Genomic DNA, 13,002 nt, shown 5'->3' with positions numbered 1-13,002 from the left:
TGTGACCGATGCCAATGGTAAAATATAATATTTTAGCGACGATTGTAAAAGAAAACTGACGCTAATGACATTTAATTAGTGGGTTGCTACTTACCGTCCCCATTTTTCCTACTTACCGCCCGGAGAAAGACATATTAGCCCCTTCCCCTACACATTTAAAAATTTCCGAATTTTAGCCTTGGCGGGCCATTTGGCCCACCAAGGCAAAAATCCGGAAATTTTTAGATGTGTGGACAAATTTTTCGGAATTTTGCCTTGGCGGGTCATGCACCCGCCACTCCTTTAGGGATGGCGGGTCATTCACCCGCCAAGACAAAATTCCGGAATTTTTTTAAAAAATTGAATATTTTCTAAATTTTTTAAAAAATTAAGGGCAAATATGGTAGAATAGGGGCGGTAAGTGGGAAAATAGGGGCAGTAAATAGCAATACCCAATCATTAGGGTCAAGCGATCCGACCCCGATGATAATATTAGCCACGGTTTTTATTAAAAACCGATGTTAAAGACCCTTAATTTAGTGCGTATCTAAAAATGATAGTATTTGCGTCGACATTTTTGGGGCCAGTTCATACTAGCAACCGACCCTAAAGACCTTTAGCAATAGCTTATTACAGAGACCGTTGTCAATAAGGCGTCACTAAACAATATTTTTCCACTAATGAGTCCGAAGGACGTCACAGGATGGCTTTGGAGGTTATGACACACCCTTAACATGGATCCGGAGATAGAAGCAGTTATGCATAAAAGGAGAAATCACGGACCGGAGAGATAGAAAATCATCCCACCTTCTCCAAAAAACTATAAATCACGTGCGGCAACATCCCTTTCATCAGTTCCAATGAAACATCTGAAGAACCAACTATCTACAAAAGTTCGAGCCATTCCCGAATAACTGGCCCCTGTAAAATCTCCAAATGACAAAACCCTAAAGAGCTTCACGGGTCAAAGGGAACATCTGATATCATGCAAAATAATATCAGGGTGCATGTGTCCCAATCATAAGGTAACGAAGACATCCAGAATAACTGGAGCTGTCAGATTAATCTAAATAAAACATCGTTGTTCCTCAGAAACGTGGATCATTAGGAAAGCATCTGTTTACAACTCGAATTGAGCCCACTAAATCCACCAATGATTAAGGAAACTCGGATCAAGTATAACTCAACTTACGTAAATAACGTCCAAAGCTGTCTTTCGAGGAATTTGCCTTAAACCCTATAATTAAAGATAATAGTGTCCTATAAATATACCGTAAACCATATAATTAAGGTACATACACATTCTCTGTAATTACTCTCAATTGCTTAGTGCTCCATCATATACTCTGCTAACTTAGACATCAAAGTAGAATTGTCTGTCAACTGATCCCCGATGATCATCTTTTTGCCTTATATCAGGCACCAGAAAGATCACCTCAATCACCAAAATACTACTTTACATAATTTCTTATATCAACTACCAGCATTTCAATGTAGGATTGTACTATTTTAAACATTAGGGATAAAATTGTTTCGGCCGTCTACTTTTAGCATATTTCCTTCTTCACTTTATCTCAATTATATAGTCACATATTGCTCTTTGTAGTCTTTTTCTTGCTCTTTGTAGTTCATTTTTTTTCCTTTGTGGATCTTATACTAGCTATTGCCTGTATGGGTGAGAAGTTTTATCGTGCTGTATTTATACTTTGTGATTCTATAGAATGAAATTTGGTATTTTTATATATATAAAAAATTATATAGTCACATATTCAATTCAATGTCAATCATAATTTTGAATTGTATATGATTCATGAATTAATTCAACCCATACCTTTGCAATAACAAATGATAAGCAGCAAAATGAATGTTAGTCTGTTACAAGCACCCCCTCATAATTAATAGGGTCCACCAGCCTAAAGCAGTTTAGTTTAAACAATTTATACTTTTATAATGTTTATATAATAAAGGCTTAATACATCATTTGCTCCTGAACTTGTCCGAAAATTTTGATTGGTCCCCTGAACTTTTAAAGTATCCCGATAGCTTTTCAACTTGCATTAACTATTCAGTTAGCCCCCTAAACTTGCACAAAATATAATCAATTGATCACTCGGTCTCAAAAAAGTAAGTTAAATGCGAAAGATGTATTCCACACATCTCAATAAAAGTAAAACGACTAAAATCGGGGTATATGGTTCTAATACTAGACAAAACAAGTTTTATAGTTGAGCAAGTAATAATTTTCTTTTTAATCTATTTTTTAATTATGTAATAACATTCTAAGATGCGTGGAATACATCTTTCGCTTTTAACTTACTTTTTTTGCGACCGAGTTATCAATTGATTATATTTTGTGTAAGTTCAGGAGGCTAACTGAACATTTTATGCAAATTGAGGGAGCTATCGGGATACTTTGAAAGTTCAGGAGGCCAATTAAGTTTTTTTTATACAAGTTTAGAAGGCAAATAATGTATTAAGCCAATAATAAATTAATATCTATCTATATAATTAAAAATAGGTTTAATACATCAAAACCTCATAAATTTGTCCTAAAAGTTTGATTTTCACCATAAATTTACAAAGCGTTTTATTAGTCCCCTCAATTTACTTAAAATAACCTATTTGCCACTTAAATTTGTTTAAAGTGATTTATCAGCCCCCTGAAGTTGCTTACAACGATCTATTTGCCATCTGAACTTGTTTAAAGTGATATACATTGCAAATTTTTTAAATCTGTAAAAAAAAAAAATCAAAACTTAAAAAATAAAGGTCCAATTCGTAATTCTAAATCTGTAAAATAAATTAACCTTTTGTTTTGCATATCTTTATGACTCTTTTTTTTAGATTTAGGGATTTAATCGTAACACTTTAAGCAAGTTTAGGGGGTTAATAAGACACTATGTGAATTTAATGGTCAATCAACTTTTTTAGACAGTTAATGGGGCAACTGATATATTAAACCTAAAAAATATAAAGGGCTATTTGGTTATTGTGGTATCCAAAAATTTGTTATTTGCCTTTATGTATCATTTGGTAACATTTTTCATCACATATATTCTTATATGTGACATTTAGGGTACGTTTGGTAAGACGTAATAGACTTCGTAATGGAATGTCCATTACATCATAAACTCATTACTACGTTTGGATGCAATTTTTTATTTTATTGGAATGTAATAAGAAAACCATAGGTTATATTTTGTTCAATAAAGCTTGTAATCCCCATTACATAGAAAAAGAAGTTGAATTCTCATTACATTCAAAACATGTAATCCTAATTGTTACTCTCAAAGCTTCTCTAACCTCTCATTTATCAAATCTCACACCTCAATCTAACTTCTTATCATTCTCAAAAAATGCAAAAGATAGAAAAACATGAAAATTTAAAAACGAGAAAAAAATAATTTTTTATATATATATGCACTAATTAAATGGATTTCAGCTAATCTAATTTTGTATTTGATTTTTTTTTGTTTTTTTTTTGTTTTTTTTTTTTTGCATTTTTCATGTTTTTCGTTTTTCGCTTCATCTCATTTTTCACGTTATCATGTTTTTCGTTAATTTTAATTGTGCAAATAAAATTTTATGATTATATTTATTTAGGCAAACATAAATATTGTAATAGTAATTACATTGTTTAATTTTTTTTATTTAACAATCATACATGGTAACACTATTTCATTACAAATTTGATTACATTACAATTTTGATTACATTACATTGCATTATGGCATACCAAACGGACTTTTAATCCATTTTGGATAAAAACAATTAACCGATTTTTTAATTCTTGTCATATGACACAATATTTGACACCTAACATGTACACATGATAATTGTTTTAATTATTTTTTTCATATAGAATACGAATAAATGAGAAAAATATGATCCCTTATTTTTTCACATATTAAGTCTATGTGGATTTTTTTTAAAACAATTGTTCGTATATAAGTCATGTATTGAAAATTGCATCATGTGAAAAAAAAACTAAGAAATCAAATAATTTCTCATTCAAAATGGATTAAACGTGGTCTATGAGATTCTCATAGAGCAAATATTACCAATTGATATCATATGGAACAAATTACAAAAATTTTAAATACCACATGGAACAAATCCTATATAATAGAATATAATTTTGGATTATATAAGCTTATGTGGTATTTAAAATTTTGTAATTTGACCTCTTGTGATGTCGTTTGATTACTCATTTTTTTCTTGTCTGGCTTTTCACTTTAAAATGAAGATATTTAGGTGTTTGGTTAGACATATTTTGTTTGATTTTCACGGCTGAAAAGTAACTTTTTATAAAAGAAGAGAATCCATGCATTTTGAAAAAATAGTTTTTTCAAACAGCAAACAACAAACCGACAAACAATAAGAACAAATATTAGTTAAACCAAACAGGCCCTTAGCCCATTTTGAATGAAAATTTATTTAATTTATTATTTTTTCACATGACATAATTTTTAACACGTGGCAAATAAACTTAATGCGTGGATAAATAGAGAATTAATTTATTTCTTATTTATCCATATATTAAATCTATTGTCTATGCTTCAATCAGATCTGAACCAATGGCAACGGCTAGTGCTAGCCTAAATCAATATTATGTTTTTCTTTCGGCTCGATCGGGCATAGAAGCTTTTCTTAACTAAAGTATTCCCTTTCCCGTTTGACTGGTGCCCAATCCTTTTGGGATCTGAAAAACAGACCCCTGGATATCCCGATTGTGTTACTGCTTCTGTTTTCCAAACAAGAAGAATTTCTTTCACTAAATGTAAAAATAATTAAAACAATTATCATATATTAAATCTATCTGTATGTAAAAATAATTAAAACAATTATCATATACGTATATAAAATGTTAAAAATTATGTTATACGATAAGAATTAACAAATCGATTAATTTTCACCCAAAATAAATAAATATAAGTTATAAAAATATTAGTAAGGGTAAATATTATCCAATGGTACATAAGGGTAAGTAACAAAATCTTGATGGGCCCTTTATGCCTTTTATATATATATTTTGTAGTTTGTGTTTTTTGTTTTTTGTTTTTCTCTCCTTATTTTTATTTTTATTAAGAAAAAAAAAGTCAACAAAATTCTTCTTCCTTTTCTGTTTTTTCAAACGATAAGAATGAAAGCAACACTTTCTAGAAAACATATTTAAATTTCAAAACATGAATCAGATAAACAAGAAGCAATCCAAGTTGTGTTGATTCACAAGACTGGACCAAAGCGAATATTTTATTAATTTAATTAAAAAATTATTTATATTTTGACTAATTAATAAAAAAGGCTTAATACACTATCGGTCCTCAAATTTATTCAAAAAGCTTGATTGTCCTTTAATTGTTTTCGCAGTATATATGCATATTATCATATAAGTGATCCAAAATCAATTTTTAACGTACCATTATAAAACTTTTTAAAATTAAGTTTTATTTGGACTACAAAAGTAAAATTAAATACAAATTCAATTAGTTAATTATCATCTCAAATAAACAGGTAAGAGTTTGGAATTGACACTACTCGCGGATCCCTACCCGTTACCATCCCTATTTAGGGGCGGAGATAATGGACCTGAAGAGGCAGATCCTCTCAACCACCGAAACCACCTCTACTATGGATGATTTTGGATCTTTTGTTTCAAAATAAGATTTGAGATGATAATTAACTCATTGAATTTGTATTTAATTTATATTCAATAAATCATCCATCTAAAAATTGAATAAATACCGGGTACCATCTAAAAATTGAATAATAATATTTTTCAATATATAAAAGAGTTATGACGGATAACAGGTGTCTGGAAAGGTCAGACCCTCTCAACCGCCGAAACCACCTCTACCATAGATGATTTTGGATCTTTTGTTTCAAAATAAGATTTGAGATGATAATTAACTAATTGAATTTGTATTTAATTTATATTCAATAAATCATCCATCTAAAAATTTAACAAATACCGAGTACCATCTAAAAATTGAACAATAATATTTTTCAATATATAAAAGAGTTATGATATGTAACAGGTACATGGTACTTGAGTAGTGGCGAATACAAGATTGCTCGGTTTGGGGGCCGATTTTACACGTGGTGTGTAAAAAAAATTTTTTTGCTAAATCGGTGTCTAATAGAAAAAATTCGGATTTAGAGAAGGCCTAATAGGTAAAAAAATTAGAAATTTCGATTTAAAAAATGCCTAATAAACCCCAAAAAAATTAGAAATTTGGACTTAAAGAGGGCTTAACAGGCCAAAAACATTTAAATTTTGGATTTAGAGATGACTTAACGGGACATGGACCAATTTTGTGGTACTAATATAGCATATGAGCTAATTTTTTTGAAAACAGGAAGACCGGAATCAACACAACCTTAAATTTTATGGAGACAGGGGGGCCGAAACTACTTGTGGCCATAGTGGTTCCGACGGCTGGAGGGGCCCGGTCCCCCTATCTCCTCCCCTGTACCTGAGGATATTCCCATTACACTAACGGATAGGGCTGCACAAAACTAACCGGAAAATCAAAAAACCGATTTCTAAAACCGAAAAATAAATCTAACCGTAATCGATGGACTAGGTTATGGTTTTTAATTTCAAAAACCGATGGTTAACCGAAACCAAAAAATAAACTGATTATGTATTAATACACATAAAACCAGTATAAACATATGTAGAAATTTAATTATCAATATAAAAATATATATATTTATATTTAATTTTTAAGTTAAAAATATTAAAATAATTTAAAATTTATTTGTTTTGGCGATTTTATTAATTAAATTTAAAGTTAAATATTTTTATTTCATATTTAAATAATTATATTATTTTAAAGTGAATAATTATAGCTTTAAAGGGATATTTGCTACGAAAAATCATCAATGGTTAATAGACCGAAATATAAGTTAACCGACCAAAATAATAGGTTAATCGAAATATGGTTAACCGAATTAAATGGATTGGTTAACTGACCATGTGCACCTCTACTAACGGGTAATTGTTTTGATCTTGTAACTGTATCCACGCGTATCCGACCCTAATGGGACTACCCTGTATAAAAAGGTATGAAACTGAGTCTCATACCTTTTTATACAGGGTACATGTAGTCTCATTAGGGTCGGATACGTGTGGATACAGTCCCCGTTGCCATCCCTACCTCCATGTCCCCTTGTGTCCGCCCCTATGCGGGCTATCGAAATATTTTGAAATTTTAGGGGTAAACTAAGCTTTTTACACAATTTAAAAATAAAAAAAAAAACTATTTAGATTTTGACTAAATAATAAAGAAAAGTAAACGAGTTGGTTACCTCCGATTCCAAACAAACACATATTTGAACATTCTAAGAAAACCCAAATTAATTAATTAATTATTTAATAAATAAATAAAGATACACATTTATCTTTCTTTAAACAAGTTTTTTAAATTAACTTTAAAAAAAGATACCAGCAAGCAAGCATAATGTAAGACTCACGAATGACTTGCTAATCTCCCTGTCTGCGTTCATCATTCATCATCTCTAACAAATTTCCTTTCCCTTTCCTTTCCTTTTTCCTAGTTTCTCTGTTCCTGAGGACCGACGCTCGATCGGCTGTTATCGGCAGCGGCGGCGGCGGCGGCGGCGGCGGCGGCGTTTCAGTCGTACAGCGATATACGTATTTCTATTTACAAAGGTAAAGTTAAAGTTAAAGAAGTTTTCTCTCTACTCTCTAAGCCCTAATGGTAATGGATGCTTCAACTATTGTTTATTCGATTGCTTATTCTTTTCAGCTTACTAGTTACGCCTGTTAAACTGATTCTCCCTCTGTTTTTAGTTTCTCGAGTTTTAGATTTTTGTAAGATGGATTATCATTGGCTTTTTTTCTATTGTTATATGCCGAAATGGGTTAGCTATTGTGAAATCGAAAAAAATTCATGTATGTGAAGCGTAATTGGAAAGAAAAATTAATGTAGGACTCACGAATGACTTGCTAATCTCCGTATCTGCGTTCATCATTCATCTCTAACTCTAACAATTTCCTTTTCCCTTCCTTCTCCCAGTTTCTCCGTTCCTGAGGTCCGGACAACGACGCTGGATTGGCTGTTATCGGCGGCGGCGTTTCAGTCGTACAGCGATATACGTATTTCTATTTACAAAGGTAAAGTTAAAGTTAAAGCAGAAGTTTTCTCTCTATACTCTTAGCCCTAATGGTAATGGATGCTTTAACTATTTATTCGATTGCTTATTCTTTTCAGTTCAGCTTACTACTTACGCTTGTTAAACTGATTCTCCCTCTATTTTTAGTTTCTCGAGATGGATTATCATTGGCAAGTTTTTTTTTTCTCTTGTTATATGCTGAAAGGGGTTAACTATTGTGAAATCGAAAAAAATTCATGTATGTGAAGCATAATTGGTAAGAAAAATCTTTGATCAAACATGTATGTGGATTTTTTTTGAATGAATCGTCATGTAAAACCCTCTCCAATGCTCAAAAGAGGACAAAATTATGGATTTGATAGTCTTTTTAATCAATTTAATTATGTTTGTGGCTTGTGAATATATGTTTTTCATTTAAAAAGGGAAAAAATCATGGAGTTGTGTTTCTTTTTTCAATCAGCATGTGTTTAACTGATTTTCGTCTGTTCAACTGATTCCCCCCCTGTTTTTAGTGCCTCGAGTTTTAGATTCTTATAAGATGGATTATCAATTATCATCTGCAAGGTTTTCTGTTTTCTTGTTATCCACCAAAATGGGCATCTATTGTTAAATAAAAAAAAGTTCATGTATGTGAAGCATAATTGGTAACAAAAATCTTTAATCAAACATATATGTGGAAGTTTTTTGAATGAATAGTCATGTAAAACCCTCTTCAATGCTCATATGGTTTTGACAGTCTTTTTAATCAACATATGTTTGTAACTTTTTCATTTAAAAAGAGAAAAAATCATGGAGTTCTGTTTCTTTTTTCAATCAGCATGTGTTGACAAGTTGTAAAGTTTGGTTACTTTTTTCGTATTGAATATGGTTAATTTTCTATTTATAGGTAGTCTCTATAGATCTTCATAAACTTGAAATGCTAGAGCCCTCTGAGGAGTCAAGGAAAGAAGCTACAAATTCTGATCATCGTGTATATGTAAGGGAAGACAGTGAATATGTTAGGCTTGTTGTACCCATTGAACAAAGGGTACCTCCACAAATTCACATCTCACAGGCTGAAGCAAAATCAACATTTAAATCTTTGAGTTGGTGGACTAAAGCTCTCTCGTTTTTTGTTCTTACTATTGTATTCCTTTACTTTTTCTTGAAATGGGGAGTGCCATTTCTTTTTGAGAAGGTATTTTCTCTCTGCACTTGCCATGTCTTTCCTTTATCTAATGTTTTGCTTCGGTTTCTATGTTCTAAATCAATTCTATATATGCTTAGTTCTTCAATTTTTTGTATGCATTGCTTCAATTTCTATGTTCTAGATCAATTCTATATATGCTCAGTTCTTCAACCGTTTGTTCTTTAAGTTTTTCATTTATTAGGACTTGGTGGGTTATGGCTTGAACTACCAAAATCATAGTTGTTAATGGCGCGCAAAAGGCGCATGGCACACAAGACTCCATGCTTAGCGCCTTAACACCCTCAATTGCAGGCGCAGTCGCCGTGGCACGCCTCTGTGACATATGTGCAGTTTTTGGGGGTTTTTGAAGTATTTAATGTAGGTTTAATGTTCACCCTTGGATTAGACACTTCTAAAGGTTCAAAATAAGCAAAAAGATAATATTAAAAAGGAAGATACACGTTTGAATTAGAAGAGGAAGAGACAAAATCGCACAGTTATTGAGAGAGAGAAGCAGCGAAAAACAGAACAGATAGAAACAAAACAAAACGTACGTGAAAAGTGAGCAGCCAAAGGGAGAGAACTGTGGGATGATGATGAACTCGTGTTTGAAGATGATAATCTGACATGGGATTCAGTTAGTAGGGCTGTTAGAGTTGAAGAATGTGCTTATAACACTAGAGCAGTAGGAAGAAGGGTTAAAGTATCATCTTCTTGTGTTCGAGGAAAAGCTCCTGCATTTCTTCGAGACTAGGAGGAAAAAGAAAGTGATTGTTGATGAGGATGAAGAGGATCAGTTTCTTGAACAAGAGTTTGAAGATGTGTTAGATAAGGAGTGTGATACTGATGTGTTTGGAGAGTTTTGATGAGGAGTAGCCATTAGTCAACTTAGGATTTACTATTTAGTTGAACAATCGAAATTTAATTTAGAATACGGGGTTTATTGTATCTTAGATTTACTTATGATTAAGAATATTGTCATGGTTTAGTATTTCGTGTTGCTCCATTCTTTGAAGCCCCAGTGGTACAGCAGAATTGGCAACTAAATCGACCCTGCCCCTAAGTGTGCCGTGTGCATTCAATAACTATGATCAAAATTACACTCTATTTGACCATCTCTTTGTTTTCTTATAACCTTAAGATGACGGTTTTTAAATATTATCCTCTGAAAAGCTTTGAATGATACAAGTCCTTTTACTGCAAAAGCAACACACAGTGTGCTGCATATTTCACTGGCGTACACAGAAACACGTGTATGAATACAAGCTTGTAATTAAATATTTTAAATGAAACTGCCTGAAATATATGATAATCTTGCTTGATTTCGCTGTAGGTTCTGTTTCCCATTATGCAATGGGAAGCAACTGCCTTCGGCCGTCCAGTCCTTGCCCTTGTACTCGTTGCTTCTTTGGCTCTTTTCCCAGTGTTCTTAATTCCTTCAGGACCTTCTATGTGGTTGGCTGGAATGATTTTTGGTTACGGAATTGGCTTCGTTATCATCATGGTTGGAACAACTATTGGAATGGTCCTTCCATATTGGATAGGACTACTACTCCGTGACCGCATCCACGTAAGATAATTCTTGTTTGAATTTTATTTGTCCCCCTATCCAAACTGAGTCTAAAATAATCTTTGTTCTGTCAATTGCTCAGCAATGGTTAAAGAGATGGCCTAAGAAAGCTGCTATGATCAGACTTGCTGGGGAAGGGAGCTGGTTTCAGCAATTTCGAGTGGTTGCCATCTTTCGGGTTTCACCGTTTCCATACACAATTTTCAATTATGCAATAGTGGTGACAAGTATGAAGTTTTGGCCTTACTTATGGGGCTCAATTGCTGGAATGGTGCCAGAAGCATTTTTATATATATACAGGTCAGTTCTCATGATGATTTCCTAATATACTTATCTGTTATTTCCAAGTTATCTTATGTTGCACGGAAACGGACACAACAACAATAACAATAACAAAGCCTTAGTCCCGAAATGATTCGGGGTCGGCTAACATGAACCATCATATAAAACCGTGAAATCAAGTCGTGTCAGCGACACAAATTCTCTCCGTGCAACATAGAAGTTATCTGATGGATAAATATCTTTCACATCATCTGAATGCATACTAAAAATATGGCAAAGTTCTAACAACTTTTCATATTTCTCTAAAAAACGAAAAAGGAAAAAAAATGCGAATTAAAGTATCGTGAGGCCCTGATCTTTTATTTTCATTTATACATATTGAATACTTAGAAAGCTCAATTGAGCCCTTCGATCAAGGGCACGTGTATATTCATAAATGATTAAGGGCTCAATATAGAGGGCAAGCCTTGGCTCAACAGTAAACGTTGTTCCCATGTGACTGAGAGGTCATGGGTTCGAGTCTTAGGAGCGGCCTCTTGCCCAAAAAAATTGGCAGGGTAAGGCTTGCCCCAGTACACCCTTGTGGTGGCACCCCTACTCTCGCTTAGCAGGGACGCGTAGTGCACCCGGCTGCCCTTTAAGGGCTCAATATATGGGTTTATAACTGATCAAGGACTCGATGTATAAAAATAAATGATCGAGAACTCGATGCATAAAAATAAGAAAGCTTGTTCGAGGGGTTTTTTAAGATGCTTCGGTCCTTTCTTTTACTCCATCCGCTTTTTAAACTGGTTGCGATACTTTTATGCAGCGGTCGTTTAATAAGGACATTTGCTGATGTGAAGTATGGGAATTATCACTTGACTACTGTGGAAATCATATACAATGTCTTCTCCTTCATTGTGGCTATCGTTACCACGGTTGCTTTCACCGTGTACGCGAAAAGAGCGATGCATGAGCTCGAAGAGAAGGGTGCTACGGAAGAACTCCCTGCCTCCAGCCATGGAAGTTGTGAGATGGGGAAACATACACTTGAAAGGCGCAATGATTTCGGTTTGTCTTCTGAATCTCGTTCATCATAGTCCAGACATTTTAGAGAAAAAATTAACCTGTAAAGATGAAAAAAAAAACATATATATGCTAGAGGGGTTTTGCATTCCCTGATCATTTAAAATGCGTTGCACGGAAACTAACACGTACACAGAAACAGACACCGGGAACGCGGTTTCCAAAAAAATATAGCTAGGAAACGGTAATGATCCCACGATCAATTTCCTTATGGAAATGGAAAAGAAACGGAAACGGATACGAAACTCGGAAACATGGAAATGCTGGTGACGGAGAGTTTCCGTGCAACATAGATTCTGATTATTTCTTAGGCATTGTAACTAGGAATACGCAACACATAAAAGATGATTCCTATGCCTCTGTAAAATATTAGACTTTGGAGGCCATAGCTTCTGATGTTTATCAAATCGCTTTATTTGTTTAGTTAGTATTCCCTCCGTTCCACAATACATGTCCTTTTAGAAATTTTTTTTTGTTCTATAATAAATGTCATTTTGTTTCAATCTATGCTTATTAATTTACTTTTACCAAATATATTCCTATTTAAATTGAGTTTTTACCGTGGGAATAGATAAAGTTACTAGTGGATGCAATTAATACAAGGGTAACAAAGTCTTTTACTTAAAATTAATTGTATTTCTTAGTTAGTGTGCATTAACCTTAAAAGATATGTATTGTGGAACGAGAGTATTATTTTTTGGATAAATTGCTAATAACCCCCTTGAGTTTGACATTATATACAATTTGCCCCCTTGTTATAAATTAGCAATTTCAGTTCACACACTATCATTAA

The 13,002-nt window shown here is 33.1% G+C and overlaps 1 protein-coding gene across 2 annotated transcripts; it reads left to right on the top strand.

Annotated features, from left to right (window-relative positions):
- The first annotated feature begins 7,403 nt into the window (after positions 1–7,403).
- Positions 7,404–12,632, top strand: LOC136202416 (uncharacterized). 2 transcript variants are annotated; one of them, XM_065993023.1, is made up of 7 exons: positions 7,404–7,447; positions 7,543–7,657; positions 8,025–8,122; positions 9,008–9,298; positions 10,623–10,859; positions 10,942–11,159; positions 11,953–12,632. In XM_065993023.1, exons 4-7 carry the CDS (start codon positions 9,038–9,040, stop codon positions 12,221–12,223), a joined length of 987 nt encoding a protein of 328 aa, XP_065849095.1. In that variant the 5' UTR covers positions 7,404–7,447; positions 7,543–7,657; positions 8,025–8,122; positions 9,008–9,037; the 3' UTR covers positions 12,224–12,632. The 2 variants fall into 2 exon arrangements, with proteins under 2 accessions (XP_065849095.1, XP_065849094.1); XM_065993022.1 differs by lacking the exon at positions 7,404–7,447 and having other exon boundaries at positions 7,454–7,657.
- The last annotated feature ends 370 nt before the right edge of the window (positions 12,633–13,002 follow it).

This window comes from Euphorbia lathyris, chromosome 8 (assembly GCF_963576675.1).
Source record: "Euphorbia lathyris chromosome 8, ddEupLath1.1, whole genome shotgun sequence".
Taxonomy (NCBI): Eukaryota; Viridiplantae; Streptophyta; class Magnoliopsida; order Malpighiales; family Euphorbiaceae; genus Euphorbia; species Euphorbia lathyris.
Note: the sequence above shows the minus strand (reverse complement) of the source record. Positions and strands in the feature narration are given on the sequence as shown.